The sequence below is a fragment of the Polypterus senegalus genome, chromosome 5, assembly GCF_016835505.1.
Source record: "Polypterus senegalus isolate Bchr_013 chromosome 5, ASM1683550v1, whole genome shotgun sequence".
In the NCBI taxonomy this organism is placed as follows: Eukaryota; Metazoa; Chordata; class Cladistia; order Polypteriformes; family Polypteridae; genus Polypterus; species Polypterus senegalus.
Window position 1 is genome coordinate 64,397,652 of NC_053158.1, and position 13,343 is coordinate 64,410,994.

Here is a 13,343-nt window from a genome sequence, read left to right on the forward strand (position 1 = left end):
AGTAGAGAATCTCACATTTCTCCAATTTCAACCAGGATAAAAAGTATCCTCTTTCACAATTACAGTAATAAAACCATAAGTGAAATTCTTCAACTAAAGTTCCTACATATTTATGCATATGCTATTAGTATGAAGCCAAGTGCCATTGCTCATTTCCTTTATTATTAAAAATGCCTTGGTAATTTTTGTTAATGTGATTTGTACTTACTGAGAAATATTGCTCTGCTTCAAGTTGGTCCTGAAGTTCTCGCATCTGACCCTCATTTCCTCTGTACTGTCTTAAAAGGAAAAATATTTATTAATGCAAACATCCTTACACAAACAGCAGGAAGTGTTTTTTCTATTTGCAGAATATACTTTAATGCAAAATATACCATAGCTGAGACGCAGAATAATATTTTGAACAGTGCTTTCCATCCATTTCCAATCACCAATAAAAGGGACGGAATCCAACATTTAAAATTTTAGGCAATAATAACATTACTAGCCAAAGTAATGCCATTAACAAAACATGAAAATAAACCAGAATTTTCTTTTTAGCAGAATTTTAACATGACTTAAAAAAGGTGCACTCTTAACATTCATTAATTTATTTACAATTTATATTTACCTGCAACTCCTCTCCTGAAATGTTTCTATTTTCAGATAAGGCGCGCTCTATAATCCTCTGTGTAAGAGCCACTTTTTAGTTAGTTAGGTTATGTTAGATTTATATAAGTATTTACCTAGTTATGTTAAAATGTTGTCTATATACTGTATTACTACACAGGCAATGGAAGGCTCTGTTATAAACCCAACAAACTAACTTGTATATAGAATATTCTAATTTAGTGCTTACCATTCTGATGAGACACTAGTGTAGTCTATGTTCTGCCTTGCAGTTGTCAAGGCATGGGGGACTTTAAGTGTAGAATGCAACTGATGTTTAACATGGGAAAGCTAAGATTGTAATGAAACAGAGAAAAAAACTTTTTTCCTTTCTGTATCTTATTTTGGGAATTTTTGTGCTCTGTTCTTTTTTGAATTTTCAGTACAACTTTTTTTAAAATGAACTTATTTGGACTCTGGAATTTCATTTGTTATGCAGCTGACTTCTGTTGGATCCCGAATTGCCAATTCAATAGGTACACTCCTCTTTTTTCATCATACATTGGAGCCATACTTAAACCATATAGCTAGTAGTTGGTAAGCTTGGCATTAATACTATCCAATGCCACATTCCACTACCTTTGGTGACAAATGTATTCAAAACTAGTTTAATAAGGTGTGGAAAAAGAAACACACTGACTGCAGACAATCTAGTTTATAAAGTAACAATGACAATTCTATTTGGATTTGGATTTTTGCAATGAAACAGCAAGAAATTCAGTGCATGCTGCTGTACCTCTGTGGCCCAATGTCAGAATAACCTGTGCAATAAGTAGTACAAAGGAGTGGACAATACTGGAAAAAAACTTGATAAAGGTAGTAATATAATTAAAGTTATACCACTGCTTTGAATTCAGTTCTAATACATAAAAATAAAGATGTAAAGCATAAAAGTCAGTAAATGTGTGCGCAACATACAATTACAAAATCAATATGCCCATCAGTTTTGGAATTTTGAAATTTAGAGAATACATTCATAATTTAAACTATTTCAATGAGCACAGAGTGAAACAAAACTTCTGATTTGTGCATAAACATCACATGCCATCTACACGGCCCACCTGCCAAGTTGTTTGCCTGCCTATGGTAAAGTCATCCCTGATGGAGGATCGCAGGAATCATGGGAAAGAGGGGTCCTTTCATCGGATTGGCTGGCCCAGCACTGTTTTAGCCGTGGAATGGCCAAATGGGGGAGGCAGCTTGATGGATGAGGTCTGCAGGACTCTAAAAATATCCAAATCTTATTATGTGATATCATCTACTGTTAAATTCTGCTCTGTACTTCTAAAACATTTATTTTTTATGCTGTATTAAGGATTTGTTCTGTTCTGTGTATTGTATTGTATTGTATTGACCCCCTTCTTTTGACACCCACTGCACGCCCAACCTACCTGGAAAGGGGTCTCTCTTTGAACTGCCTTTCCCAAGGTTTCTTCCATTTTTCCCTACAAGGTTTTTTTGGAAGTTTTTCCTTGTTTTCTCAGAGAGTCAAGGCTGGGGGGCTGTCAAGAGGCAGGGCCTGTTAAAGCCCATTGCGGCACTTCCTGTGTGATTTTGGGCTATACAAAAATAAATTGTATTGTATTGTACAACTGTGGGTACCTGTGGGGTATCTGTTGGTGAAGAAAGATTCACTGATCTTGACTTTGCTGAAAATGATGTGATCTTTGTAGAGTCAATAGAGGCTCTGATCAAGACATCTGAGAGACTGAGTGAGGAGTCAGAGTGTCTGGGCTTGCGAGAGTCCTGGATAAAAATGAATATCCAGGGCTTTACTAACCTCTTAGGCACAGCCATCAGCAGTGTGTCTGTCTGCGGAGTCTTGACCTTGTCAAGAGGTTTACTTACCTCGGCAGTAACATTCATGTCTCTGGTGACTCTTCCTATGAAGTTAGAAGACGGATTGGGAGAGCATGGGGGGGTCACGAGGTCGCTGGAAAGGGGTTTGTGGTTTGATTTGTGTCAAATGAGCAGTTGCTCATGGAGTCTTAAATGAGGCACATTACCTGCATTGTGAGGGAGTGTCAGTTATGGCACTAATGGCGCTTTTCCACTGCATAGTACGGCACGACACGGTTCAGTTCAGCTCACTTTTGGGGGGTTTTCCACTGGGAACAGTACCTGGTCCTTTTTTTAGTACCACCTCAGCCGAGGTTCCAAGTGCACCGAACCGTTACCAAAATGTGACGTGTAAACTCTGCTGGTCACTGATTGGCCGGAGAAAATCGTCATTACTGCGTCACTGAACTTGCGACACGAGACACAACAGACCCGCTAGATTTTTAGCACAGCCAGCGAAGGTTCGGACGCACCATTTTGTTTTAACCAAAAATGTCTGTTTCGTGGTCTATTGAGGAAGTACAGACGTTCCTCTCGTTGGTAACAGAGGAGCGGATCCAGCGAGAGCTGGATGGGGCGACGCGGAATGAAAAAGTTTTTCAGGAGGTCGCCAGGCACGCTTACGATGATGTCACGGCAGTAGAGGCGGCGCAACTAAAACGACACGTGAATAATCCCGCCCACTCTAAAGTGGTACTAAACTGCAGTCGAAACGCGAACTGAGCCGAACCAAGGTTAGCTGTACTGAACCGTGCTGTGCCATACTATGCAGTGGAAAAACGCCATAAGACCATGTGGCACGATCCCCTGAGTGTGATCCGGCTTGCAGGATCCTCATTGTTGAAGACCCGAGTGGCTAGACCAGGCCAAGGGGACGCCCACATAACACCTGCCTGCGGCAGATAGATGTTCATTTCTGGAGGATGGGACTGGACCGTGTGCCTACCTGGGGGATTGCCAACCAGGATCCCAAGCTGTTTCGTTATGTGGTTGGTGTGGCAACGTGCTGTTCCAGTGAATACTCCCCAACCTGACCTGACCAGAACAAGAAAACAGTCTCTCTAATTAGATATGATCCCTGACTTTTATCTATAATTAAGACAATGCAATGGGCTAATGCATTAACTAAGCTGGGTAGTAGTTTTTTGAAGTGAGATTTACCGAGCATAAAAACATACAGCAATCACCGATACTCATTATGCATCCTTGGTGACTTAGTCTTAGTGATAATAAAACATAGATCACATAGAGCAATAAATAACTTGTATAAGTTACTAATGCTATCTTATCTTGTATGGAATAATGTCTAAAGTCCAAAAAGATACTGGAGGATAGGAGATTCAAATTAAGATGCAAAAGTAAAATCTAAAATTAAATTGCCATTTTATTATGATATACTGTGCCACACACGTGCGCATGTGAGGCAGCTAAAGGGCTTGAGTAAGGGTAATTCCGAGTAAGACCGGGATGTGGCAGAGTGCACCGATTCTTTTTCTCGCTTTCCTGCAGACCATCCACGGGAGATTCCACCTGGCTCTATTGACGTCTCTTCTGGGTTCCGAGCCTATGGAGGAAGACCTTGTCGGCTCCAGCCCCTTTGATGTCACATCTGGGCTTGAGCCTATGGCTGAAGACCCTTATGAGCCCGACCCCTCTGACTTCACTTCCTGTCTTCCCCTTTAAAAGCCTCCACCTTTTCCTTATTCCCTCAGTTCTGTTTTTGGATTCGGTTTTGTGCACATCAGTGCTGTATAACATTTTGCGACTTTGCAGCCAGGATACCAAATATACGGGTGGCTGCCACAAGCCTTGCTATGACACTGTGTGGAGTTTCTGACAACTGGTTAACTTGATGTACACACTGGTGGTATAAATATAGCAGCTATAGTGACTGTAGAATTCTATGCTATAAATTGCGTTTCCAGAAGAAATTTTAAGATCAGTCAAAGAATTTTACTATGGATCAAAATATGGCAAATTTGCATTATAATTATAAAAACATATAATTAAAAACTGATTCCAATTTGGATCCACTATGATAAAATATATCAGTAACTAGAAGTTCCACATTAAACTAGGCCTGGGAAAGTTAACACAATATTTGTAATTAATGTGGCCTGCTTAACGCGTTAAAAAATATAGTCGCATCCAGGGTCAGCCATAAGGCAATCACATCAGGCAGTGCTTTGACTAGGGCAGCATTTTCATATTTTTGTTTACGAAACAAAAATACAAAAATGTTAAATGTGAACCTAAAGAATTACATACACACCCAGTACCATATTTATACAATAGCTTTAAAAATTCAGAGAAATAAAGTTTTATTTACAAGTTCAAATTATTTGTTTGACAACACCTTGCCACATATCAGTACATGGTACTGGTATTCATTTCCTTGATTTATACATACTGACATAGCTGCAGGGGAGTGGGAGGAAAGGGGGATTATAGTAGGCAGTCCTGGAGCAATACTAAAGAAAAGTATTGAAGGTAAAAATGACACTCTTTTTTTAATATGTCATATTTCTGTAAGAAGATCAAATCAATGTCATATCATATAAATGAAAAATATGTTTTCTTTGTGTAGCACTAAAACCAAAATAAGTTTCTAGAACCTCTGTATTTAACTTGCCAGCTAAAAAAAAAGCAGTTTGGAGGTTGGTGTTTGCAGACACAGCACTTAGTGAGCATGTTGGACGCATTTTCTCCGGCTGCTTCATCTCTTTGCTTACTTATACAGGCGTTCCTACATAGCACACCTGGGTAGCTCTCATTGTGCACCAGATGAAAACCTTTTTTCTAGAGTATAACTATAAAGTTGTTGATGGTGGTGAACAGCACAGAGGGTGGCATTTGTGTGATTTTAACAAAAGTTTTCATGTTTGCCCATTTAAGAGATGCTTAGGATTTCAATTAAAATCAGTCTTTAGCAGTGCCTTCAAAGTCTACAGTAATTTTGATCGTTTAATTTTACTTTGACATGTCTGTGTCTCATATGCCATACCAATTTGAGAATTAATATATTGGCCTCATCTTCTAATTGCCTTCTTTTCAGCTTGCCTTTTAAGAAGGAATTCAAATTCAGGGTGTACTTTCTCAAGTAGCATTTTGTTAAAAGGTCAGGTTTACACAATGCCATTAAATTTAAAAAAATTCCTTTGTGTTGATTCTACATTAATTTTGTGATTCAGTGTATATTTGCTTCATGATTTATGTATTTATTTTATGGTTACATTTTTTAATGTTAGATGTGATTAATCGTGATTAATTCCATACAATTTTGTGATTAATAAGTTTTTTGTTTTTTTTTAGCAATTCCCAGCTCTACTTTAAACCATTTCAACATTGTAACATAAAAATATCAAGGCCACTGAATGTAATCCAAAACCATAGGTGGGTAGGAGTCCATCATAGAAGCAGTGGGAACAAGGCATGAACCAATGCTGGACAGGGTGCCAGCCCATGCAAGAATCTATTCACAAGCACAAAAGCACACTCACAGGATTCATTTAGCTGTCTTTAAACCTACCTTGCATGTCTTTGGAATGTAGGAGGAAAAACCTATGCAGACACACAGGAGGAAAAAGAAACTCCACACAGATCATGACTGGGCATGGGTTTCAAAGCTAGAATGCTGGATCTGCGAGGTGTCAGAAGCACTACAGTAGTGCTACCATGTTGCCTCATTTCAGGATGATACATATGTTATTAATGAATTAGTATTTGCAGGTTCAACACCACCCACATTTTACTTTAAGTCTGTAATCAAATTAAACTTTCTGATCTCTCCTATTAATTATTGGTATATCCTGCACTTCACTAAATTATTTTATATTCCAGATCTAGGAACTTGAATAATTTTATTTTAGGATGAGATGATGAGTTAATATATATCTTATCTCCTTTTCCCCTATAGCTGAAAATCAGACATATGGGTTAGAAAAATACACATGCTAAATTTGAATATAAAATCCAAGATGTGGGTCCTCTTACAAATCATTTGCATACTGATTGTTTAGGTTCCTTATAGCATTTTTATAATGACAGAGCTAAAGAAATACATTTCCATTAGGTATTTAACTAATTTAGAAGACTTGATTTAAAGAGTGCTTTTTTCTCATGATTGTGTTCAGCAAACCAACTTACTTGCTAAGATGTGCCAGCTGGAATTCCAGAGACCTCTTTGCTTCTAACAATGTATTGATTTCCTGTTTCAGCTGTTTTTCAGAACCCTTCACTTTATCAGTTTCTACTGCCCAGTTCTTCACTTCATTTTGCATTATTACTCGCTTGTTCATTTCCTGCTCCAGTCTAACATTCAAATGACTGACCTGTAGGTAAGAAATAATACAAAATATCAAGGTAACCTTTAATAAGACATAAAAAATATAAAATGAGAACAAGACACTGACTCATTAAATATGTAAATAAAGGAGCTTGCAGCTTGCAGTGGATCCAACCTCAACTGTGAAAAACTCAGTAAAAATGATTTTCCTCTAGATGAATTTAAAGCAAATTTTTAGTCTTCCTTTTTGTCTTTCATAAAGAACATTTTAACTATACAAATGATTCAACGCTGAATGATTTTTTTCCTTTATTTTCATAAAAATGATTAGTTTTTTCACTTTAACTTTTAGTTATAAGTTCATACAATAAGAACATTTGTCTTGATTTCACCACCTATAGCGACAAAAGCAGAACTTTTATTAAGTGGGTAGATTTTTGATACCCACTATATTTGTTCAGTGGACAGTACCACTGGAAATTCTAATTGAAAAATATAGTATTTGTACCTAAAAATCAATTCCACCTTAAAAAATACAGTCATTTGTATGTAATAGCATCCGTTGCTCCACCACACATTCTTTTTCCATTAAAATGTTTGCAAGGTAAGTTTAATTTAACAATAAACTCGATTTCCTGAAATAAAATTCATCAGACTGACGGACGTTTTACATTTTGCATGGAAAAAAATGAACCTAATTAATTGGTATACATGTCAGCATTTGGTGCTTATTATATTCACCATTGTTTAACTTTGTTTATACAGATATATCTTCATTTTTCTTAAATAAAGTCTAGCTTTGTTTTACCTTTGATAATGACCAGCTGCCCTAAAATTACCTTGGTACATTTGGTTGCATGCTCCCACAATATATATTGAGTTTATTGACTTTTTAAGTCAATGTCAATTTATTTATATAGCACATTTAAAACAACATAGTAAAGCTGCGGCCAAAGTGCTTTACAATAATAGAATAAAAGAAAAAACTAAAACAATAAAACATATAGTAATATATAAACATAAAATAATATAGATAATAAATAGAAATAATGTTATATGATCACAAAGAGGAAACCATCAGTATTACTGAAGGTCAGTGAATGCAAATGAATAGAAATGAGTTTTTAATCTTGTTTTGAACAGTTCAATTGTAGATGACTCCTTTATGTGATGAGGTAAAGAGTTCCACAGGCGAGGAGCAGCAGCTGTAAAAGCTCTGCCCCCCCTTAGTTTTACACTTGGTATGAGGGACAACAAGAGACAACTGACCAGAAGATCTATGCACTCTAGATGGCTGGTGTAAAACACACAGTTCAGATAAATAGGCAGGAGCAAGCCCATGTAAAGATTTAAAAACTAGCAGCAAGATCTTAAAATAAAACTGACAGGCAGCCAGTGTAAAGAAGCTAAAAAAAGTGCTTATGATGAACATTGTATTGGTCATGAGGATTTTATAGCAATGTGTTTAATGAAATAAAAGAGCTTAGAGTGGCAAACCAGGAAGAGAACTCGCCACATCAACCCACAAGTGAAAATTGTACCCCTTACCTCTTCTTCAAGTCGCTCCTTTTGCTTCATAAGCTGCTCAATTTTCTGCACAGACTGCTTCAAGTCAAATTCCAACATGGAACACTGTTTCTCTACTTCCACAACCCGATTCTCTGCTTTGAGTCGTGCTGCACTCTCCTCTGCCACTTTCAGTTCCATTGCTAAATGTCAAAATGGATAAAAAAATAAATTAAAAATGTCAGTCATGATAAAAGCTAAATGGAAATTTTCTAGCAATTTTAAAACTCTGTTCTTTAGTATTTTAAACAGAAGCCAAGTAGATTTAAGCAGGAACTGAGAGCTTCACAGCTGACACATGATCTTACTGGCAAAGATACACATGTATAGAATATATTCATAGTGTCTGCCTGAACAGGTTCTTAGTGGTTTTCTCTCACAGTAGAAATTAAGGCAAAATGTATACAGTATTATATTATTATCAGTCACAGACTAAAATTGATAAATTGTGGACACATCTACTTCATGCCAAAAGAATCTATGCTACAGTGCTAGTCTTTTTAGTGCAACATCTGATAGAATGTAGAAGAAACACACAACTGAATGCACTCCTTCTATGCTCCAACATATGTCACACCATAAACATGCCCATTGCTACAAAGAATACTACATTCAATATTTGTCTATGTTGGAGAGTATAGGTCAAATTTGCCTTTCACTATTTTGCAGCAAAGAAAAGGCTTAAAAGAAAAATACAATTTAAAAGCAGTTTCACAGTCCTACCCTGCTATACATGGTCTAGCTTATATGAGTACATGAATTCTGATTCACAAACTGATGTAATCAAAGTAAACAGCAAAGAATTAAGAAATCATTTACTCAATTCACTCATCATGTTTAACTGTATTAAAGCTGCCTGAGCAAATGTTAAGCTAATGTTCCAAAAATGAAAGTTCTGGTTTATTACATACAGTGTGTGTGTATGTATGAATATATATGAGGCTATGGCGTGCAGAATTTTGAAATATAAAAAGAGTGAACCTCAGGCTTGGTTAGTGTAGGTGCATGCTGCTGCAATTCCGTGTGGCCCCAGGATGTCTGATGTGGAAGTGGGCCGATAGTGCATTCATATGCAAACACAGTATATACAGTATATATTATATATACACACATATACAGTATATATACATATATATATATATTTATTATTCTTAACTCAGCTACTGATCGACAATTCTACTGAAAACAGTACAACTCATCTCACAAGGAAACACCCAGAGCAATGTACAATAACTGATTGTTCCCTGTCTTACTGCGGAGATGGTTGAGGTCCAGTTTCACAATGAAAAAATAATTTAAGTGGCATAAATTGATTTCAGGGTTGTTCTTATTAGGGTTAACAGACACATCTTTGCCAACAGAGATATGACTTCAAATGTAACTTCGGTCACATAAAATGGTAATAATTCATTGCAGTCCTGAACCACCATATTTAATGTTTTAATACATAAAAAAAACCCACAACATTCACAGACTGTGACCAAAGAAAGATGTTAATACTGTGTTGTGGGATCACCTGTAATTCTCAACCCAATTTAACAGTGCACTTAAAAATCCAAAACGTGTTAACAAATTAAACTGTAATATTTACTTCAGCATCACCTCAAATTTTTGGTTAACGATTTATAGATTTTCATTTTTACCAGCTGCTGAAGGATAAATAAACAATTTGAAATAAGTCACGCTATAAAATAAAATATTTCAAAATGTGTCAGAAGATGTCTGTGAGTTATAATTTCTAGTAATAATATTCGCAAAGCACTCCTGTACTCCTCAAACATTAAACCGAGATCAAGAACCAGAACAAAAAAGGAATGAAAATATAAACAAATGTAAAATAAGACTAGCCATAATTGATAAGAGTGCCTGGAGTTTGTTTAACTTAATTTTATCTAAGTACCTCTGTAAAGTTATTGAGTTTATACACAAATGAGAAATGCTTACAGGAAAAATAAAAGAAAGAAGACCACATAATGAGAAACAGAACTGTTTAAGTTTTAATTTAATTTTATCTAAATCATGGCACAAAAGAAATGAAAGTATCATTACTGTACAACATGAGGTGAGAACAAATGGAATGCTTTTACAATATCATTCGGGTAAACTCATAAAACCATTTATCTGTGCTCTTACCATGCATGGCCACCGATTTTGCCTCTTCTACTGATTCATACTTGTCTGTCAACTGAGCCTTTGTCACTTTATGCTCCATGACCTCTTGCTCCAATCGCTGCTGCAAAGTCTTTAGCTTATAATTCAAGTCAATTTCTAAATTGTTCTTTTCCTGTACAGAAATATTATTTAAAAATTATAGAAAGCTAGGAAAACAGACTTATAGGAAAAAAATAGCTGGTCATTATTCACAAGTTTTAAGAAAGCCTCTTTTCATAAAATATACATAATTCAATATATCAGACAAGCTACCATTAGGTGCTAATTTCTGATAAAGACTGCAGGCTTTGAATGTTTTATAATTTTAAGCAAAATTATTAAGGATTACAAAAACCATGTGATAATACAACCAAGTAAGACTATTATTTAGTGAATGTAAGGATGAGTTTTGAATTACTGAATAAAAACAAATTCATAAATTCAGCTGCACGCAGTTTCTTCTCAATGTGTTGGTTCTCTCCATTCACCAACAATTGGATATTTATATTCTGAAAGGCATAGTTAATGTCTGCCTGTATCACTACTTTCACTGCAAAAAGCAATAAACATATTTTGAAAGAAGATCTGATGTACAATTCACTCACTGTGAATAGTGTCAATAAATCTGTTTCTAAAACCTATAGCCAAACTTTTCCCATGTACAGTTTTATGAATGTGGGTTGACTCTATAGTAAAGTTATAACAATCAAAAGACTAATAAAGAAGACTAAGAATAAAAAATCTGAGGGACTGTACAAAGACCATGTTTCAAAAGAAAATGGCAATCAGAGCTTTATAGAAATAATCCTTACTCCTAGCCAGCGCATTTTCAAAAAGCTTGCACAAAATGTCATGCTTCATTGGTGACAGACATAACTTTCAGATTGTATGCAGAAATTAAGCATTTGCACTTCAATCAAACATTCCTGTATGGTGCATCATAAAAGTAATGATTACATTTATCTGTATGCATTGTACAATGCCTTCAGTTTTTTATGTTCCTCAACTCCCTTGCAACTCAACAATAGCACTGTACTCTGACATTTACCATTACAGCCAATAAAGACTTAAAATCTGTATGTGCAGATGTTGACAGTACATTAAGTTATGTGGGAGACCCAAAGTCACAAACCAGTCAGAAAATAAGTCTCTGAGGGTCACCAGCTTGCTTATTGTATATAACATGTACTAAATCTACAAAATGCTGGTTGATTACATAGGATACCTTATATTATGTCTCACTATGGAGGGGCTAATATTTTTCTTCATTTCAGAAACAGCTGACAAAAATACTAAATTTTTTTTTAAACTTAACAGGAAATAGATATATCAGTTAATTAGAGGCTAAAGGTGTACAGAATACATCACGAAAGCTGTCTCAGGATTCTTTACCTTTTCCATATGATTACTCCTTTCTTGTGCTTGTTTCTTTTCAGCTTCTGTTTTGGAGAGGCTCATTTTGAGATTCCGAATATCTTCTTGTAAACCAGCTATCCGGGCTTTATGTATAATAAAAAAAAAAACAAAAAAAAAAAACCCCACAGCTATTAAAGTGACAATTTAAGCTGAAATACCAATTTAAGCTGAAATACTACTTTACATTATCTGACTACAGGCAAACAGAGCTCTGCCTTCAGTGAAATTATTAAAGTAAACTAAACAGTCATCCACTTATTTAGTCAATAAAACATTTTGATAAGGCACACTGCAAAACAGTACTGCATATAATAAGAGTGGTGAAGTTAAAAGCACCCCACACATTATATTATTTGCAGAAGTATTTGTAATTTGACAAAATAGGCAGGAATAAGCCTAATATTACAAATAACAACAAACTGGTACAGTAGAACATTAATAAACAAGCCTGGATTAAAAATCTGATGCTTTTTTTTATGACTTTCATCTGCATTTCAAAATTTGTTGTTGTAAAACTAAACACAGAGTATATGTTGTTCAATGAAAGATCTTCATAATAAAAAAACAAAAAACAGACACATACTGCAATAAGCAAGATGTAAATCAGTTACTGGAACAAATGTTTATTTCTGAGAGATCTTATATGCCTATTTTACTATTTAATCTTGTGATTTCTATGTGAAAAGAAGACAATTCCATAATTTCCTACAGCTAAGTGCTTTATTTCAGGAAAAACTGTCTTGTTTAATTAATGCAATTATTTCACAATGCATCTAAAGCTTATGCCGATGACAAGCTTATAAAACAAAAACCACAGTCTCATAATACACTAATTACTACATGCTCTTGTTAGATGCATGTTTCTGAACAAATTACCAAACAATAGCAATACTTAGATTTACAAAAATATTAACTTTAGAAGTCTTCAGATTTATTATTTGAACTTCAACGTGTAAAGTAAAATGAAAATATCTCTGAAAGAAGTTCCATTAGTGTCATTACAATTAAGGTTGTTGTCCTATTATTGTTAGAATAGTATACTATTCTGTGATACTGTTGGTGCTTTTTAATGTTTACTGCACTTTGCTGTAATTAGCTTTTACTAAGTGTTTGCATTTCTTATTCTTTTTTCCCCAGTCTTATCATGCTGCTTGGCATTGCTGCCATTTTGATCAAGATATTTTTTTCTCCTTGGAATGGAACAGAACAGTCTTTCCAAGAGTCAGATCTTCATCACACACTAGAAGATTCATGTATACTACCAGTTACTTACAGTACTTTAATGAAGAAACTATTTAGCATCTGAATAGTGTGAAAGCGGGTGGCAAGGTGGCACAGTGGGTAGCGCTGCCTCCTCATAGTTAGGAGATCTGGGTTCACTTCCCGGGTCCTCCCTGCGTGGAGTTTGCATGTTATCCCCATGTCTGCATGGGTTTCC

The 13,343-nt window shown here is 35.5% G+C and overlaps 1 protein-coding gene across 2 annotated transcripts in view; it reads right to left on the reverse strand.

Moving 5' to 3' along the window:
- The window catches only part of rock1 (Rho-associated, coiled-coil containing protein kinase 1), a 188,801-nt gene that overhangs the window by 21,955 nt on the left and 153,503 nt on the right, over positions 1 to 13,343 (reverse strand). For both annotated transcript variants that reach the window (XM_039754719.1, XM_039754718.1), the window contains exons 17-21: positions 11,882 to 11,988; positions 10,472 to 10,622; positions 8,321 to 8,481; positions 6,634 to 6,818; positions 209 to 278 (exon numbers count right to left, since the gene is read on the reverse strand). In XM_039754719.1, coding sequence (XP_039610653.1) covers positions 209 to 278; positions 6,634 to 6,818; positions 8,321 to 8,481; positions 10,472 to 10,622; positions 11,882 to 11,988 — 674 coding nt within the window. The remainder of the gene's footprint in view (positions 1 to 208; positions 279 to 6,633; positions 6,819 to 8,320; positions 8,482 to 10,471; positions 10,623 to 11,881; positions 11,989 to 13,343) is intronic.